The 19,649-nt window shown below is 39.2% G+C and overlaps 1 protein-coding gene across 1 annotated transcript in view; it reads left to right on the top strand.

Annotated features, from left to right (window-relative positions):
• Positions 1–19,649, top strand: part of LOC146673412 (uncharacterized) — a 188,013-nt gene that overhangs the window by 32,085 nt on the left and 136,279 nt on the right. The window contains exons 8-9 of the mRNA XM_085400950.1: positions 3,899–4,290; positions 12,518–12,853. Of these exons, the coding sequence (XP_085257076.1) occupies positions 3,899–4,290; positions 12,518–12,853 (728 nt within the window). The remainder of the gene's footprint in view (positions 1–3,898; positions 4,291–12,517; positions 12,854–19,649) is intronic.

Below are 19,649 nucleotides of genomic sequence, written 5' to 3'. Positions count from 1 at the left end.
TCACGTAAACTGACACGCCCAGAAACTATTTTCCAAGTAAGTGTGTGGTGTGTCAGTTTTTCATTGGTTAAAAACTTTTCCCAGTAATTCACACCTTGTTCTCACATCACATAACGTAAAGCAATTGTGAACCCTGTACGAAAGAAAGACAAAAAAAGAGCTGTAGAGCAATAAAGTGATGCATTTCACATCATTTAGCTTTTATTCTTTTTCTGTGTTGAGGTTTTAGGAAAAGCAGTAATGACTGATCATTAAGATATTTTAAACAAGTAAGGAAAGAGTCACATTAAAAGTTCAGACGACAGCAGTCGCTCATTCACACTTTAATTTCTATCTTAATGCTTTTAAATGGAGCTGCATTGCTGACTGTCATCTACAGATGCAGATTTAATGTGTTTTTATATTTGTAGCTATGACAAAGAGACTGCTCTCTCTCTTCTATAAAACTAAACTTACCTCTTTATATAATAATATAAATAAAGACTTATTAATAAACGAGCAGTCGGTGAAATCAACACACAGAATCCTGAAGCAAAGTTAGATCTCCAAGAACATTATTCTTATGAACATCTTATGGTCATCTCCAAGAAAGGAGCTGAAATGGTTCCAGAAACTTCTGATCTGTTTCTGCAAGACACAAAACAGAGCCAACGTGAGAGCAGAAACTTTGCTTCCACATTTCAAATTCAAAGCCAGAATTATTCAGGAGCTGAGGTGCAGTTTTCATTCTTTCTAAATAGTTAGTGATGTCATTTATCATAATTCACTTTGTTTTCCAGCAGATGTTAAAGAGGAAAAATAAAATAAAATGTCACACGAGATGTTGACTGATAAGGTGTAGCTCATGTTTGTTAGTCCTAAACCTTAAAAAAATAAAATTGTTATAACTAAATTTCCACAAAACAACCAAAGACAACAATAATTTAAACCCAGTTTAATAATAAACAACCATGATTCAGTTTTATTTATGTGTAACAACTTTTCATCTTTAATTTGCATTGTGAACTTCACAATGAAAAAAAAAAAGCTGCGTCACAATCATTCGATGGGTTTAAACTTTTACGTCACTCCCCAAAAAATAAACCCAAACACTTTGCAGTAGGCCAGTATGGTAACGAACTTTGTTCCTCCTCGGTTTGGTTTATTCTTAAGAAAAATGTCAAAAAATAATTCTCTTCTGGTCTCTGCTGTGGTTCTGTGTAAGAGTTCCTGCTGAAAACCATGAAGTTGGAGTTGCTTGTAATAAAATATGTTATTAACACTTTGCTGTTTCGTAGTTATGAAGCATTCACTGGATACTTTAATTGCAGCTGTTATCATCATCATTATTATTGTTGTTAGCAGTGAGTATGAGAGTTACTAAGGTATTATACAAATGAAGTGCAAACGCCTGCCGTGTTACAGTCCTGAACTACAGAGTTTGTTATACTACAAAAAAAATGTAAAAAAGAAAAGAAAAAGAAAGACATTTGTGGCCAAAAGAAGGGTAAAAAACCAGAAAAAAAGGTAAAATGAGTAAAACGAGAAGAAAAAAATACAAACTCCTGTTTATGTTTGTGGTGTAAGCCCGCAAACAGCCCAGTGTGTCAAAAATGATGTCGAAAAGCATTCCTAAATGAAAATATAGGTAAAGAGAACCGAGCAAACTCGATGTGAAAACTGTTTGAAAGGAAACTAAAATGACAATCAATTTCAAAAATCAAATCTTAAACAAAATAAATGTAAAAAATAAAATAAGTGCGTTTAAGAGGCTCACAAACAATCAGCAGAATATGTGTAAAAATGAGACTGAACCGAAAGGATTTGTTCAGGTTCAAGTCCTCGGTCCCTGGAAGAATCTAGGCTCACCGGCGAGGGCTGAAGCAACGACTACCACCAAATTGAGTCCCGCAGTCGTCTGCGGCTCTGTGGGTGAATAAAGAATACGTCCGGAGAAAATGCTCCTCACTTTGCACAGGTGGTTGTGCAAACGCACAATGAAGCACCTGTGGACTCTACTCTACGTCATCGTTGGAGCTACCCAAGCTACCCAAGGTAATTATTATCATAAAGATTATTTTTGCTTGGGGGTTGGGGTTGTTTCGTAACGCCAGGCAACGTTTGCTGAACATCTACTGTCGTCTTCGGTAAGACCTTCGTGCGTGGCCTGTTTTAAGTCAAAATGTGGTCGTTTTAGACGTCTTTTCAACTTCAAAGTTAGACTAATATTAGACATATTTTTATAACGTGTCTGTTACTGAGCTCTCAGAGGTTTTTAAACACTATACAAGAGCAGTTTCGCAATGTTAAACCCATGAAGTGGAATGCGCTAGTAATAAAATAACTTATTAACACTTTGCTGTTTCGTAATTATTAAGCATTCACGGGATAATTGTATTTGTATTGTATTGCATCTGTTATAATTATAATTATTATTATTGTTGTGTTGTTAGTAGAAGTGAGTATGAGACTTAAGAAGGTATTATACAGATGAAGTACAATGTCACAGTCCTGAACAGTTCATCAATCTTTAAATACAGTTCTTTAAACAAAAATGTCCATGAAAACGACGCAGTAAATAAGTGAGGAAGGTCCGATAAAAAAACGTTTTTTCTGGAAACAAAAAAGGGCAGAAATCTGTGGCCAAAAGCAGAAGAGATTAAAATGAGTGAGACGAGAACGAAATAAAATACAAAACCCTGTTGATCGTGGTGTGAGCCCGTAAACAGCCCAGTGTGTCTAAAATAATGTTGAAAATTATCCCTAAATAAAATTATAAGCAAAGAGATACGTAAAGGAAACTAAAATGAAACTAGAAAAAAATGGAATGTTAAACAAAAACATATTAAAAGGTAAAATAAGTTTATGTAAGAGGCTCACAAAGAATCAGAATATGTCTAACAAGAGCAGCTGAGACTGAACCAAAAGGTTTCCGCAGTCTGTCCGTGAAAGAGTCTCTGCTTACCGTAACAAGCTGAAGCAAAACTTCCCTCGGTCCACACCTGAGCCGAGAACGCCAAGATCCTCGCTCAGTGTTCAGCCTCCGGTAAAACCCTCGCTGAAGAATGCTCTATATTATATTCCGAAGGTTGGGCGTCCTCGCCGCGGTAGACCTAGCCACGGCGCAGAAAAACCTCGCCAGCTCAAACCTCGGCGTAGAGGCGTGGCTTTTTAACAGTATGCTGAGCAACGATCTGAAAAGCTCGACGGCAATCTGATTAATCTCCCACAGGCGTTTGTGTCCGAAAAACTTGGATGTGTGTTTTATGGGAGCGATCTGTAATAGAGTCAAATTTGAGGTTTTAAGTAGGTTTTAAAATTAGTTATTATTACTAATGCATCAGTCATCTATCACTTCTCCGAACTTTACACAGAAACTTTTTACGACAGAAACACTTTTGGCTATCTATCTATCTATCTGCAGTGATGCAAACTAGTTTTCTTGCATTTTGCATTCTTTTTTTTTGTTTTTGTTTTTTTTTTTAGTTTCATTTCATTATTTCATTTCATTTTTTAGTTTAATTTCTCAGATAAATTGAAGAACAACCACAGGGATTTTATCAGTATGAGATACGCTTGATTATCTTCTGGCACTGGACACAAGTAAAACTGAGTAACAATGCTCAGTGAAGTGACAGGAACTGAACTTAAAGGTTTCAGTGGTGATCAGGCTCTATGTGAGACTGTCTCACTGCAGTCTGTGAAATGTTTCAATTTTAAGAGGGGAAACTCTGCATTATGGGGTTGGAGACGTTCACACTACAGAGAGCAGTTTGAGGTTTTGAGGTGACAGATTCTCTACTGTCTAACGTGATTTCAACAGAAGTTGAGCACAGAACAGCCAAAACCATAATCAGGATTATTTTGGTCAGTATTAATAAACATTATACAGTTAGTGATCTTTGGAAGTCGACCGTAGACCTTTAACCTCTCTGTTTCCACTTTCAGGTCAGAAAAACATCACAGCTGAATCTGGACAGAAGAACATCACTCTTCTATGCCGAGCTCCAAACAACGGATATCCTCAGATGACTGTAGAGTGGAGCAGGCTTAACCTGGGGGATCAATATGTGCTTTTGTATCGGGACGGTCACTTTAATTCACACAACCAGCATCCATCTTTTAAGAACCGGGTGGATCTGCAGGACAGACAGATGAAGGATGGAGACGTGTCTTTGATTCTGAAGAATGTGACGATTAATGATGCTGGAACATACGAGTGTCGTGCCAAGCCAGAAACAAACCGGAGAAAGAGAGCTAATCTCAGTGGTGACCCCATCAGCATCATCTACCTTCATGTTGATCCTCCAGGTGAGTGAGTAGAGCTGAGTGTGTGTGTGATCAGAGGTGAAGCTGCTTCCTGGTTGTTGATGTTTGTTTCTAAAGATGTTGTTGATGAGACTTTGTAGAAAGCAGCTGGTCTGAGTGATGTGATCAGAGTGCAGTAGATAATGTCTGACAGCAGTTTGAAGAGGAAATGGATTCTGTTCTGTTCTTCACTCATCACCTACCTGACAGCTGACACCTCACACCTGTTTCTCACCTGCAGGTCAGCCAGGAGGACACACAGAGGATGGATCTGTTGGACTGATTGTTGGTCTGTCAGTTTCTGCTGTGCTTCTTGTTGCTGCTGTTGTTGGTTTTTTGATCTACAGAAAAAACAAACAACGTGATTCACGCCATACTCATGCTGAACCACAGATTGAAATGTCTGAGAGATTTCTGAACTCTGAATCTCCTGCTGATGAACACAGAGACAGAAATGACCCGGAAGCAAACAGCTGTCACCAACACTCCACAAGGACCACTGATGTCACAATGGAAGATGAACTGCTTCATCATCTCCAGCCTCAGCAAACAGCAGGACTGCATCCACAGAGTGCCAGCGTTGGATCATGAATGTCCAGCATTTGATGGACTAATGGAGTCAAAGGGGTTCAATGCATGATACCAAATGCATGACAGAAACTTGTATATATGACAGTTACTTCACTTCAGATACAGTTACCATTTTAAAAGTCATTTCTGATGGATTCAGAGTGCATGGTATTACAGTGATCACATCCTAACTGTACATATTTAAATTCTTCATTATGGTTCCTTCTGTTCTTTGAGGTCAACCAATAATAGAACAAAACACTCATCTGTGTCCAACTCTGATCACCTGTTGTGATAAAGCGACTGTATTGTTTTATCTAAACCCAGTGTGAGAACAAGCATCATGGTTGATCTCATTTTCAACTCACTGCAGCTGATTGTTTGTCTGTTTTTTTGCATGAACATCCAGCATTCCAGTCTGAAGTAATAAAGTGAATCTCTATGCAGTGCAACATTTTTATCATCCATGTGAGGAGATGTGATTTGTCATTTACTGATGACTCAAATCTCTTCAAAAGAGCATCAAACAAGTCAGCGACCTCCTTTGGGCTCCATTTGATATTTGTAATCAGTCCTTTCAGCTTCTTGAGGAGAATTTCTTCATCCATTTTCTTAATAGGTTTAAAAAAAATCTATTCAAAGCAGATTTAAACATTATTTAGAGATTGGTTCTTTGAGTAAGACACAATTTATAAAGATTTCCAAGCAAGCTGCATTTTTTCTCTCCACTATATTATTACACTGACAAACACCATCTAACGATATTTGAAAATTGCTTTGTTTCAGTTTCTCTATCACCAACCTTCTACAGGCACCTCTAAGAGGTGATTTCCTGCCATGCCTTTACTGTATCTTAGCTTTCTTACTTTAAATTAATTTCAATATTCTGGTCAAAGCAAAGTTAAAAATATTTTTTATATTCTTTCTTTTGTAATAAGGCAGAATTTATACACATTTTCAAGCACACTACATTTGTTCCATAAACTACTCAGTAGACTGTTGTATGTGTTTCACATTTCATGCTATTAAGTTTTAGTTTGACACCAACCTGTTAAGTGGCGAGAAAGATCGCAGACAATGTGTATGTATGAAGCACCTCAGGAAATCTGCTGTTTTTATTTTTATTTTATTTTTGCTGTGTTCACTGCATCATTCCATGTTTGGCACTGATCACCACCTGCACTCATGCATATATCTTTCTACGTAGCACTTTTAATTCTTATTCTTACTTTTATTTTTTCATGTCTATTTAAGCGTAATTTATGACACTATGTTTGCACTGAAGCACCGCAGCAATTTCCTAATGTTGTAAACCTGCTCAACATTTGGCAATAAAACCCTTTCTGATTCTGATTCTGATTTATTCCTTTGTTTCAGTTTCTCTTTCACTAACCCTGGACAGGCACCGCTACAAGGGGATTTCTTTCTATGGCTTTTACTGTACCTTGGGTTTCTTACTTTGAAGAAGTTATTTTAATATGGTACTAAAGAGCAGATCAACAGGAACTGCTCCAGTCAAAAAATAATTTCAAAAGTATATTAATGTTTTGGTTTGTTTAAAAAAAACAAAAAACTCTGCATTTCTAAGTGACTGAATTTCTGCCATCATCTGTACGTTTCCACTGTAATTCAGCATGTTTAGCATATGCAAATATATAAAGTAATGACTGCCCTGTGTGTAAGTCTCACTTAGTTGTTAATTCAGACACTGACCTCCAGAGGGCACCAAAGCTCTTTTTTAAATAAAATCTCCACGTCATCAAAAGGCTCGCATGAGTGTCATTAGAGAAGTAGAGAAATAGAAATCCACTGAATCAAACTAAGTTACACTCCAACCCTCAATTTGATCATTTTAATGAATCTTATATTTTTTACCAGACTGTAGAAAACAGCAGGGCTGAGTGATAGTGACTCGTTGTAAACTGCGGGATGGCACATCTTCTTTGCTTTCCCAAAGGATCCTCAACTGTATCCTCTGTTAAAGGAGGCAATAAAGGAAGCGCTTAAAGATCTAGCATTTAGAGAAATCAGCCAGCTCTGACACTGGCTGCAGAAACTTCAGATTCACTCAGACAGAAACCTTCCAGTTAAATACTGACTGTGAAATATGAGACCCTGGGAACCGACTCGTTAACCAGCAGGTAGGTGCACAAAGAGGAATTTGCATCACATTTACATTCAGAGCAGTCTGACGTACAAAGCAGATATTTTACATTATACAGGGAGTGCAGAATTATTAGGGAAATGAGTATTTTGTCCACATCATCCTCTTCATGCATGTTGTCTTACTCCAAGCTGAATAGGCTCGAAAGCCTACTACCAATTAAGCATATTAGGTGATGTGCATCTCTGTAATGAGAAGGGGTGTGGTCTAATGACATCAACACCCTATATCAGGTGTGCATAATTATTAGGCAACGTCCTTTCCTTTGGCAAAATGGGTCAAAAGAAGGACTTGACAGGCTCAGAAAAGTCAAAAATAGTGAGATATCTTACAGAGGGATGCAGCAGTCTCAAAATTGCAAAGCTTCTGAAGGGTGATTATCGAACAATCAAGCGTTTCATTCAAAATAGTCAACAGGGTCGCAAGAAGCGTGTGGAAAAACCAAGGCGCAAAATAACTGCCCATGAACTGAGAAAAGTCAAGCGTGCAGCTGCCAAGATGCCACTTGCCACCAGTTTGGCCATATTTCAGAGCTGCAACATCACTGGAGTGCCCAAAAGCACAAGGTGTGCAATACTCAGAGACATGGCCAAGGTAAGAAAGGCTGAAAGACGACCACCACTGAACAAGCCACACAAGCTGAAACGTCAAGACTGGGCCAAGAAATATCTCAAGACTGGTTTTTCTAAGGTTTTATGGACTGATGAAATGAGAGCGAGTCTTGATGGGCCAGATGGATGGGCCCGTGGCTGGATTGGTAAAGGGCAGAGAGCTCCAGTCCGACTCAGACGCCAGCAAGGTGGAGGTGGAGTACTGGTTTGGGCTGGTATCATCAAAGATGAGCTTGTGGGGCCTTTTCGGGTTGAGGATGGAGTCAAGCTCAACTCCCAGTCCTACTGCCAGTTTCTGGAAGACACCTTCTTCAAGCAGTGGTACAGGAAGAAGTCTGCATCCTTCAAGAAAAACATGATTTTCATGCAGGACAATGCCCCATCACACGCGTCCAAGTACTCCACAGCGTGGCTGGCAAGAAAGGGTATAAAAGAAGAAAAACTAATGACATGGCCTCCTTGTTCACCTGATCTGAACCCCATTGAGAACCTGTGGTCCATCATCAAATGTGAGATTTACAAGGAGGGAAAATAGTACACCTCTCTGAACAGTGTCTGGGAGGCTGTGGTTGCTGCTGCACGCAATGTTGATGGTGAACAGATCAAAACACTGACAGAATCCATGGATGGCAGGCTTTTGAGTGTCCTTGCAAAGAAAGGTGGCTATATTGGTCGCTGATTTGTTTTTGTTTTGTTTTTGAATGTCAGAAATGTATATTTGTGAATGTGGAGATGTTATATTGGTTTCACTGGTAAAAATAAATAATTGAAATGGGTATATATTTGTTTTTTGTTAAGTTGCCTAATAATTATGCACAGTAATAGTCACCTGCACACACAGATATCCCCCTAAAATAGCTAAAACTAAAAACAAACTTTGATATTAATGAGTTTTTTGGGTTCATTGAGAACATGGTTGTTGTTCAATAATAAAATTATTCCTCAAAAATACAACTTGCCTAATAATTCTGCACTCCCTGTATTATATTAGACAAAGAATCCCGAAGAAGGAGACCACTGAGAAGATTTCCGGATGTATTGAAGGAGTGAGAGTGCGACAGGAGACGATGTCGGGTAAAGTGCAGGCAGATGATCCTCTGCGGTGACTCCTAAAGGTAGAAGCTGAAAGCACAAGAGGAAAAGTCGCTCCTCGGTGACATTTGGGAGATAAAGATGGCGAACCAAAGGCTGGAGAGGAGGAGCGAAAATGCCTGGAAGTGCATCACTGTTCATTCTGCTGTGCGTCTGTGTCGGGGCTGCTGCCGCTGAAGGTGAGCTCTGAATTTGACCACACTGAGAAATATGCAACAGCATTATAAACAGCGCGATATAAAAAAAAAATAAAATAAATAGTCACAAGGATTGTTGTGATTCTTGTTTCTGAAAATGAAATTTCATTTTCTTTTTTTCTTTTTTTACTTCTTCTTTTCCAGTTTTTCGACATAAATGTCCCACCAGCATCTTTGTTTCTCTGAACACGATCTCGATCTGATCTTTTTCATGTTGAACTGTACAGGAAATCAGCATTTTCTTCGTTTAAATGTTGAACGTTTTATTATTTCAAGCTGGAGGGGTTGGTGTTTGAAAGAAATCTGCGTCCCGGATCATCCGTGGATCGAGTTTCCTTCGAGGCGTGAGCCGATAAGCAGAGTTTTGTATAAGATTCAAAATTATTCAAAGTAACGCTCAGGTATGCCGTTCAGCGGGTTAGTTACAGCGCCGGGAGTAGCTTGGGAGAACAAAATGATACAGAGACTGCTTCAGGTTGCTTTCCCAAAATCAACTCAAAGTTTATTCTTTGTGCAGCAGTTTATATAGACAGACAACAAGTTTCAGTTCAGACCCTGCCCACTGGGTGGGGTGGCGTCCTTCTGACAGTTGGAATCCTTTGTTCAGACACAAAAACCAGATGGTCTTTACATAAACATCTTCTGCAAGGGAGTGATAGGTAAAAGAGTGATTTGTTGGTGTTTTCCCTCCAACCTTAGCATCTACTTTCACACCATAAATCTTCAGTTGACACAGCAAGAGGAGATAACGGTTAACATAAAGAGCCTTGTTAAGTCACAGAATCTTCAGTCTAATATCAACAGTTTATATAGAGGAAAAAAGGTTCGTGTGTCAGCAGATTCTCAGCTCAAACCGGTACAGACCAAATAAGGAAACGTCTTCCTGCCCTCTGAGCAAAGAAGTATCCTTTGTGTAGATTATCAGTTCAGCTACAATTTATGGTCATCCCAGCAAAAATACACTCCTAGACATAGAATACAGAGTTCTTTCATTAGTGAAGTCTGAAACAAACCACCTGGCCTTTAACAAGCTCTTTTTCTAAGAGATAAAGAAGGGAGGATGGGAATAAGGAGGTGATCTCTGTGGTATGTTCAACCTTGGTACCAGCCTGTGATTCTTACACATTAATTCTTGGGTCACAAAGAAAGAGAAAAACAACTAGTAAATGGGCCTTATCCGGTTGTTCAGTCTGACGTCACTAGCCGTGTCTGGGTCTAAACTCCGCTGCAGGTCCATATATCAAACGATCACTGTGGCATTACTGAGAGTTGAAAAACTGTCTAAAGTCTTTCATCTTTAATAAAATGATCAGCGTTCTGCTCTACCAGGTGTAACAATTGAGTTTAACATCCAGGCATCCATGAAAACGGAATTTATGACATTTAACGGCGTTAGAAGTTAGCAGGGAGTTAGCTCGCTAGCTTCTATCTAAATACAATATAGCATGTCCTGACTGCGGGGTTTTGGAAACAAATTAAAACATACAGCTTTCTTATCACTTCCAGCATAAATGAAGACAGAAAACTAAACAGCAGTGACGTTTGTAGGGTTACTGAAGTTTGGCTAGCTGGTATATAATGATGTGCTACGTGACCGCTAGCGACATAGCTATGTTAGCATAATATAAACAAGCTAACTTTTTTTCCACTCGATAAAAGTTAACGTGAGTTTTCTCGGTGGTCAGAAACAAATGTAATCGCATGGCAGGATGCTGTAAAAGGACCAAACTTCAGCCAGGAGAACAACTGAGATAATTCATCTACAATACAAAGTTAGTCATTCATATACTGCTGCATGGGCTGGGCTGTAGTTACATCCTAAGGTTTTAAAAACTGAGCTTAAATAAATGATTAGCGGTAATAAAAGCCGAGGGAGGTCAACAGGGATCACTGACTGTTTTAGGAGCTTTTTGAGATCAAATAGAAGAAAATACATAGCATTAAACATGTTAACAACATAAAAGCCATATTAAACGCAGACTACTTTAGACCCGGAAGTAGGATTCGTCGCGTCATCACTGAACAACCGGATTGAGTAACAGTTTTCCTGTATAATATCACTATAAAACAATATCCTGTAAATGCTACCATGGTATCAAAATATTACAACAGTGTTGGAAAGCATTCATCGCTCAGATTTTGGCACTTTGTTAAAATAATCTTACCGATAATTCCTTTGTTGAGTTTCGACCATAATCTCGGTAAACACGAATAGTTCAACAGGAATAAACAGAGCAGGGAGGATGGGGATGAGGTCTCTGATCTCCGACAACATCGAGACGGCCTACCTGGAGGAGATTAGGAACCTGGAGACCTGGTGCCAGGAGAATAACCTCCTCCTAAACATCAGCAAGACTAAGGAGCTGATCGTGGACTTCACTACAAAGCAGGCGAGGAATTACAAACCCCTCATCATCAGTGGTACGCCAGTGGAGAGAGTGGACAGTTTCCGATACCTGGGTGTCCACATCACTCAGGACCTGTCATGGTCCTGCCACATCAACTCCCTGGTTAAGAAAGCCCGTCAGCGTCTCTTCTTCCTCAGAAGACTTAGAGACTTCCATCTGCCACTGAAGGTGCTCAAGAACTTCTACTCCTGCACCATCGAGAGCGTCCTGACGGGAAACATCTGCACCTGGTTTGGGAACAGCACCAAGCAGGACAGACGAGATCTGCAAAGAGTGGTGCGCTCAGCCGAACGCATCATTCAATCAGAGCTCCCTGACCTGCTGTCCATCTACACCAAGCGGTGCAAGTCCAAAGCTAGGAAGATTATGATGGACCTCTCCCATCCCAACAATGGACTCTGCACTGTTGAGGTCTGGGAAGCGCTTCCGCTCCCTTAAGGCCAAAACAGAGAGAATGAGGAGGAGCTTCTTCCCCCAGGCTATTCGGGCCCTGAACCAGGTGTAGGACTGGACTCTCCCAAACACGTCACTATAAGACTGGACTCTCACACACGTCACCACACGCACCACCACACATTTCCTATAATCCTATAATTCCTATAATTTATAATCTTTATAATCTCTTCTGCTATTTGCACATTCTTTACTGTAAATTCCTAAGTTAATTTGTAAATTCTGTAGTAAACTGTAAATTGTAAATATTGTAAAACTTTTCTTCTGTCATTTAATGGTCGGGCATTGTACAGCTACAAGCATTTCACCCCCATGTCATACTGTGTATGGTTGTGTGTGTGTGACAAATAAAATTTGAATTTGAATTTGAAAGGTAAAGCTGCTCAATTGCAGTAAATCATAATCATAATTAGTTTGGTGAACACTGTAATTGCGATTATTTAACATCTAACACAACAGACACGTCAGCGCTCACAGTTGAGTCTGTTCTTCTATTGCATATGCAAAGCTCAACTCACAGAGATGACGTGTACACAGGTGAGCCCCGCTCTTTACCTTTACTTAACTGGTACGAGGAAGCGCCACTGTGTACCTGTCACTTCGTTCTTCTGTTTGATTGGCTGTTTAAACTCAGGGGTGGGGAAGGGTAGGCGGGGATTTCAATTAGAGATTATTTCATTGCCTTTTGTCTCTGACGTTTGTGAACTCTCTGCTCTGTGTTGTTTCTTCTGTCAGGCCAGAAAACCATCACAGCAGACACTGGACAGAGCCCCACTTTATCATGTCGAGCTCCAAACAGCAGCATCATAGTGGTAGAGTGGAGCAGAGCTGACCTGGGAGAAGAATATGTCTTTTTGTACCGAGATGAGCAGTTTCTTCAAGACAACCAGCATCCATCTTTTAAGAACCGGGTGGATCTGCAGGACAGACAGATGAAGGATGGAGACGTGTCTTTGATTCTGAAGGATGTGACGATTAATGATAATGGAACATACAAGTGTCGTGTCTTCATGAAAGAAAAACGCTTATGGAAATCCATCAGCATCATCTACCTTCATGTTGATCCTCCAGGTGAGTGAGTAGAGTTGAGTGTGTGTGTGATCAGAGGTGAAGCTGCTTCCTGGTTGTTGATGTTTGTTTCTAAAGATGTTGTTGATGAGACTTTGTAGAAAGCAGCTGGTCTGAGTGATGTGATCAGAGTGCAGTAGATAATGTCTGACAGCAGTTTGAAGAGGAAATGGATTCTGTTCTGTTCTTCACTCATCACCTACCTGACAGCTGACACCTCACACCTGTTTCTCACCTGCAGGTCAGACAGGAGGAGACACAGAGGCTGGATCTGTTGGACTGATAGTTGGTCTGTCAGTTTCTGCTGTGCTTCTTGTTGCTGCTGTTGTTGGTTTTTTGATCTACAGAAAACATAAACAACAACAGAGTCGGGATTCATACCAGCCTCCAGTTGAATTTCAGCCTGTTTGAAATGTCAGCTTAACTGTGATTCTTGTGCTTTTATTTTCAGTCGTGTCACTGAAAATGTGGAAAGACAGAAATCAGTAATATTAAACATTTAGCAGGTACCTGTCAGACACGTCCAGATTTTACGTTTAATTTACATTTTTCATCAGAAAAGAGGAGAAAGTTGTTTGGAATATAAACAGTATTTGTCTGATATTACTCAGGATCCTTTGATCACATGTCGCTGGTATTTGACTCGTTTTAAATGTAATTATATTAAAATGAAACCAAAGAAAAAAACATTTCTATGTAGCTGCAGGTCCAACATTTCCTCCCTTTGATCTGGAACGATTCAGCTTCATTGAACTTTACCTTCCATGAAGGAGACACTTCAGTCTGTTACTGTCCAGCTGTTACTTTCCTTTATATATTCTCCCAACAAAGATCCACATGTGTTAGTACTTAATGTGTTTTTTTTATTCCAACATTTCCTGTGGTTGTACTTGTTTTTTTTTAATCTGTTGATGCAGATTTTTTCACCTTGAATGGATCCAAAATAAATATAACCATGTGTAAACTGTTTCTGCTTCTCATAATTACAGACCTGCCTCTCAGAGGTAGTGGATAATATATCGTAATCGTTGGACAATTGATCCAATTACATTATTCTGTATTCTTCCTCCCTGTTACATTGATAAAGCTGCCTCTTTTTTTTATCAACTACCTATACAGTGCAGGCTAACCTGGAGGTTAGCAGCTCACAATATGACCTCACATTTCATAGTTCTAAATAAAGGAGTCCGGCTACTTCACCAGAGCACAACATAGACACAGTAGTCCTGATGCTTAATCAAGGGTGATTCTGTTCATCTGGACATTTTCAGTGGGAGAAACGTTTCGTCACTCATCCAACTTCAGTCTCAGCTGAGTCAGAAATCAGGAAGAGGGTTTACTGCCAAATGTTGAGCAGATTTACAACATTAGGAAATTGCTATGGCACTATTGCTATGGCTATTTGCACTTTGTGCAAACATACGATAAAACAGACACTTGAATAAAAATAAAATGTGAGAAACAGATTGAGATGAGTATATATATTTATATATATACATATACGGGTTCGAGCCCCGGCTTGGACAGTCTCGGTGTCCGGCAGCCTCGTCTCTGTCATTGTGCCCCAGGGCAGCTGTGGCTGCAATGTAGCTTGCCATCCCCAGTGTGTGAATGGGTGAATGAATGTAGTGTGAAGTGCTTTGGGGTCCTTAGGGACTAAGTAAAGCGCTGTACAAGTCCAGGCCATTTGCCATTTATATGTGTGTGTATATACAGTGGGATGCAAAAGTTTGGGCAACCTTGTTAATAGTCATTATTTTCCTGCATAAATTGTTGGTTTTTACAATAAAAAATGTCAGTTAAATATATCATATATAGTGATATTTGAGAAGTGAAATGAAGTTTATTGGATTTACAGAAAGTGTGCAATAATTGTTTAAACTTCATTTCACTTCTCAAATGTCACTGTGTGTGTGTCTCCTATATGATATATTTAACTGACATTTTCTATTGTAACAACCGACGATTTATACAGGAAAATAAACTAGCTGAAACTAGCAGCACTGAAGTAACAATTTGCATATCATTAATATGCAAATTGTTATGACCAGTAATCAAGAACCACTGATCAATGGCCATGAGTACCATTCACAGAGAACGGTGGAATAGCTGCAATCGCAGCATTGTAAGATGGTGACTTATGTACCCCTAGGCCCCCTCCTCAGTATTTCAGTATCAGTATTTAAGGTTTGACTCTCATCACTGGAGCATAAACTGGGTGTCATTAGGAACCTACAACACAGAGCGAACACCATCCCCACTGACACAGCGACCAGGGAGGCAGAAGAACAGCACATCAAGAAGGCCCTGAGTAAATGTGGTTATCCCAGCTGGACTTTTGTCAAAGCTGGGAAGGCGCCAAAAGAAAGCTGGAGGCTGGAGGAGAGAAGAGTGGATCTGTTGGACTCATCATTGGTCTTTCAATTGTTGCTGTGGTTGTTTTTACTGCTGTTGTTGTTGTTGTTTTTATCTACATAACATATAAAAAATGTTGTCAGAACTCAGATCATCCTCCCACTGAACCACAGATTGAAATGTCTGAGAGATTTCTGAACTCTGAATCTCCTGCTGATGAACACAGAGACAGAAATGACCTGGAAGCAAACAACAGTCACCAACACTCCACAAGGATCCCTGGTGTCACTCTGACAGTTGAGAATGAACTACTTCATCCTCAGCAAACAGCAGGAAGGCTTCCAGAGAGAAACGTTAGAGTGCAGTAGATAATGTCTGACAGCAGTCTGAAGAGGAAATGGATTCTGTTCTGTGCTGGTTGTTATTTGTTTGTTCGTCTTATCTGCACAAAACTAAGAGATCCACAGTTAACACCAGCCTCCACATGAAATGTTTGGACTCTCTCAGAACTGTCTGTTACTCTAATAAAACCGCCAACAATTATTCTTAAATACTTGTTTTGTGTATTCTTACTTAAAATCGGGGGGGGGGGGGGGGGGGGGGGGGGTGTACATGCAAATTATGTATGTAAAAAATGTAAAAATGTAAAAAATTTAAAAATCCAATGAACTACTTGGATGTCCTGTTAACTACAGTGAAGCAAAGACAAATGCATTTTTTACGTCCTTTTGGCCTGAAAGTGTTTAAAATACCCAAAAAAGATGTGACGTTAGGACAGAGTTAAACCTGGAGGTCAGGCGACAATAATTAACACACCCAATCAGAATGTTTTAAATAGTAAACGTCAAAATGGTGGGTCAGTGTGAGTCACATTCAAATATTCCTGCTTATTTCAGTGATTTAAAGTCCTTCTAACTGTCCTGTAGCCTCTGGGCCGCATGTTAAGGGAAAGCATAAAAAAAATGTTGTGAGGACAGATTTCATTCTCTGTAGAGAAGTTTTTTCTCTGTGACTTATAAAGGTGAAATAGAAACAATGCTTTAGGTTTTCTGTGTTAAAGACACAGATGAAGAAAATCTCAGGCTGGAGATGAATAATTTGTTAAATTACAGAACAGAATAAAACATTCATCAGGAGCTGAGAGTTCATTATCTTTAAGTGTAAAACTGAAGATGAAAGCTGAAGTATGTTTGGCTCTTAAAGGCTGGATCCTGTTTGAGCCTGTCAGACAGAGGGAGCAGCATGTTTACAGTTTGATGTTTTCTGGTCTTCTATTTAAATAAAGATGTTGTTTCCCACATAGAGCACAGAGCTAAACATTTTTTGTTTTAAATAAACACTTAAACCTTTTTCACGTCATCTTGTTTAATCCTGATTAATCTTCATCTCTGACTCTTTTAATGACCACCATGAGTGAGGGAGCTGCTTCCTGTACACTTCAGAAGTCTTTTCACAACCACAAGTCGCCCTCTGCTGGTCAATTTAAGAGAATGCAGGTGCAATGCTTGAACTAACGCTGATTCTCATCAACCACACTGCGGTGGGTGGATGGTGGGATTGTAATTCAACTGTTTCAATACATGTATTCAGAAAAGGTAGTTAAAAGTCTCATTCAGCAAACTACTGCACACTTCCTCATTGCATCATCTTCACTACGTTCAAGTAGTTAGAGATAGATAATCCTGCAGCTCAGAGCTCACCTGTGATGCAGATTTATTTTGACTATTTTTAATGCTGTCAGTGTAAAATAAGATGTTTCACGCACAGAACCACAAAGCACTCATGCATTAGGTTTTCCTGCAATACTACATTTATCACAGCTGCTAAGTTCAACAGCAAACGTTTGCAAATGATTATTTGTTTGTTTACAACAAAAACAATAAGACAAATAACATTTACAATATTAACCAGAGGCTCAAACAGCAGAAATAATATTTGCACAATATAAAAAAGGGAGACAGAAACAAAAAGGTTAACATTAAAACAACAATATTATTGACGAGACATGTATTTTCTAAATCCACAGAAGATTGTATATAAATTAAAAACTGTTGTCTGTTGCAGATTTGGAGTTGTGCTCAAAGCTGGTTGATGAAATTTTTAAATTGAAGTTTCTTGTTACTAAGTTTAAATTTATGAATAAAGAATTCCCCATAAATTGTGAGCAGATTGAAACTGAATAATGTCACTGTCTGAGACATTTTAAAAACACAAATCACAATTATTGACATATTTTCAGAATATTTTGATTTAATATCAAGCTTTCCTCAAAGATTGGGGTTTTTCCAGGGTAGCATATAACTAATTGACTTTTAAAGAAAGTTGATATTTATTATGTTGATTTAAAGTCTGTCATATCAAAGCAAATTCCACTAGAGGGCGCTCAAACACAAATAGATGTGGATCTGATGCATTTTCTAACAGTTTTCCTCTTTTTCAGTTCCAACAACAATTATGTAATCTCAGCCTCCTTCATGAGTCTCATTGTACTTGTACTAATTTAGACAGTCAAGCTACAAGGTTCTTTTCATTCTACATGTAAATATGTTTAATTTGTGTAATATGTAGCTTGCCATCACCAGTGTGTGAATGTGTGTGTGAATGGGTGGATGACTGGATATGTAAAGCGCTTTGGGGTCCTTAGGGACTAGTAAAGCGCTATATAAATACAGGCCATTTAATATCTTCATATCTTCACTCTCACAGCTCTGTCTGTTGTAGTTTTTGTTGACCGCTGCACGATGAGTTTTCTTTTGTTGCCATAGAGCCTGTGATGTTTTAAGAGTCTGAATCGGGAGCTCATCACATTACTCTGTAAACTCTCAAAGCACTTTAATATACAAGCAATTCCACCTCTCGCATTATTGAGTAAAGTTGACAGCGAGTCAGGCAAATAGGCAGGCTCCATCCAATAGGTGTTTTCAACCACACCGTGGAGCAGTGTTTCTAAACATCTGTGCCTCATAAGCTCAATGCAGCAAGGAAACATCTAGATAAAGTTTAGAAACAGTTTAGATGAAGGCAGACGTCATCTCGGACAGCACACCTCTATCAGCCAGGCTCAAAAGGTTTCTGAGCCTGGCTGATGCTGATTAATGTTGGACAGGCCAGCACAGAGGCTTTGATCGTGACAGGAACAGGCCCTGAGCACCAGATCCAAAGAGGGTATACCACAGCCAACATGACATCATAAACAGGTGCCCATTTACAAAAAGCCTGACTGAGACTGTGTAGCACATACAGTGGGAGGGGGAGATGCTAGCTGGAATAGCACACACTGGACTTTGTGCTCCAATTACATTTTAGGGTGCTTGGTTTAAAATTCACTTTGGTCAGTCAGAGTCAAAAGTAAAAACAAGAAAAATCTCTATATAATTTTATGTAGTACACTTGAAGCCTATTTTATTCATTGTGTTACTGATTTATTGTACCTGATACTAATAAAGGCTTTCCAAAGGTACATGTAAGACTGTTCTCAAAATGTGCTTTAAAGGTTAGTTAAGGTTATTATTAGTAAGATGATCAGCGACTGTTTGATTTGTCACCATCGGTTGCTTGGAGCAAAGCTCAGGAGAGCGAGTGGCATATTCTTATCTCTGGTTCAGCAGGATACCTGAGTGATTATGGGTTATATGAGCCAAACAAAAGCAGCAAACAGCTTTTATAATCACTTCTGCAAAACTGAAACTAACCGTGGCTCAAGCAGGAGTGCTCACATTCAATAGCAGATAAATTGCTTACAAAAAAAGAAATTTCAGGTCATTCTAATTAAAAATCTGCTTTTTCCCCTTTCATTTCACATTAAAAATCTTCATACTTTTTTCTCACCAAAGGATTAGGGTAAGTTTCACTGTATGCATATGCAATGATTCCTCCATTACCTCCTCTAGCAGAGGATACACTGCAGCGTTCATTTTAAACTCCACCATAGCTGGAAATGAAGCCTCTTTGTGTTTTTATGAATCTTTTAATGATTTAATTCCACGAGCAGCCTTACTGTACAGCTAAGTTCAGATAACAGTGACATAAACATTAGGAGAGTTTCCCAGCAAACATGTCTGACTGGGACTCGTGCAGCGTCATTGTGGGCAAACCCTCAGTATTCATGTGAAAATCAGGAAACAACTGGGCCCACACTGTCCACAAAAACTTGGCAGTGCCCAATAAAATTTTTACGATTGTACTGGGGACGATACAATACAGTACAACTTTTTCTTTGGTAAAGGGAGGGTCTAAATTAGAGCTCGTGTTAAAGATTTTGCCCACAATATTGCATGCTTACATATCGAAGAACGCTTTTAACAATAATTAAATAATAAATGAAAACAAATAACAATTAAAAATGTTCAGACGTCTCTGTGCACCATGGATGTTGCGCATAGAGATGTCTGTGAAAAGTGGAGAATAAATATGTGCTAGAAACACATAAATGAGAGTCTGAGGG

The sequence above is a fragment of the Rhamphochromis longiceps genome, linkage group LG3 (genome assembly GCF_057381845.1).
Source record: "Rhamphochromis longiceps isolate RC_006_pf linkage group LG3, R_longiceps_female_GT1.1, whole genome shotgun sequence".
In the NCBI taxonomy this organism is placed as follows: domain Eukaryota; kingdom Metazoa; phylum Chordata; class Actinopteri; order Cichliformes; family Cichlidae; genus Rhamphochromis; species Rhamphochromis longiceps.
The sequence above is the reverse complement of the archived record's forward strand: the minus strand, read 5'-3'. Positions and strand labels throughout refer to the sequence as shown.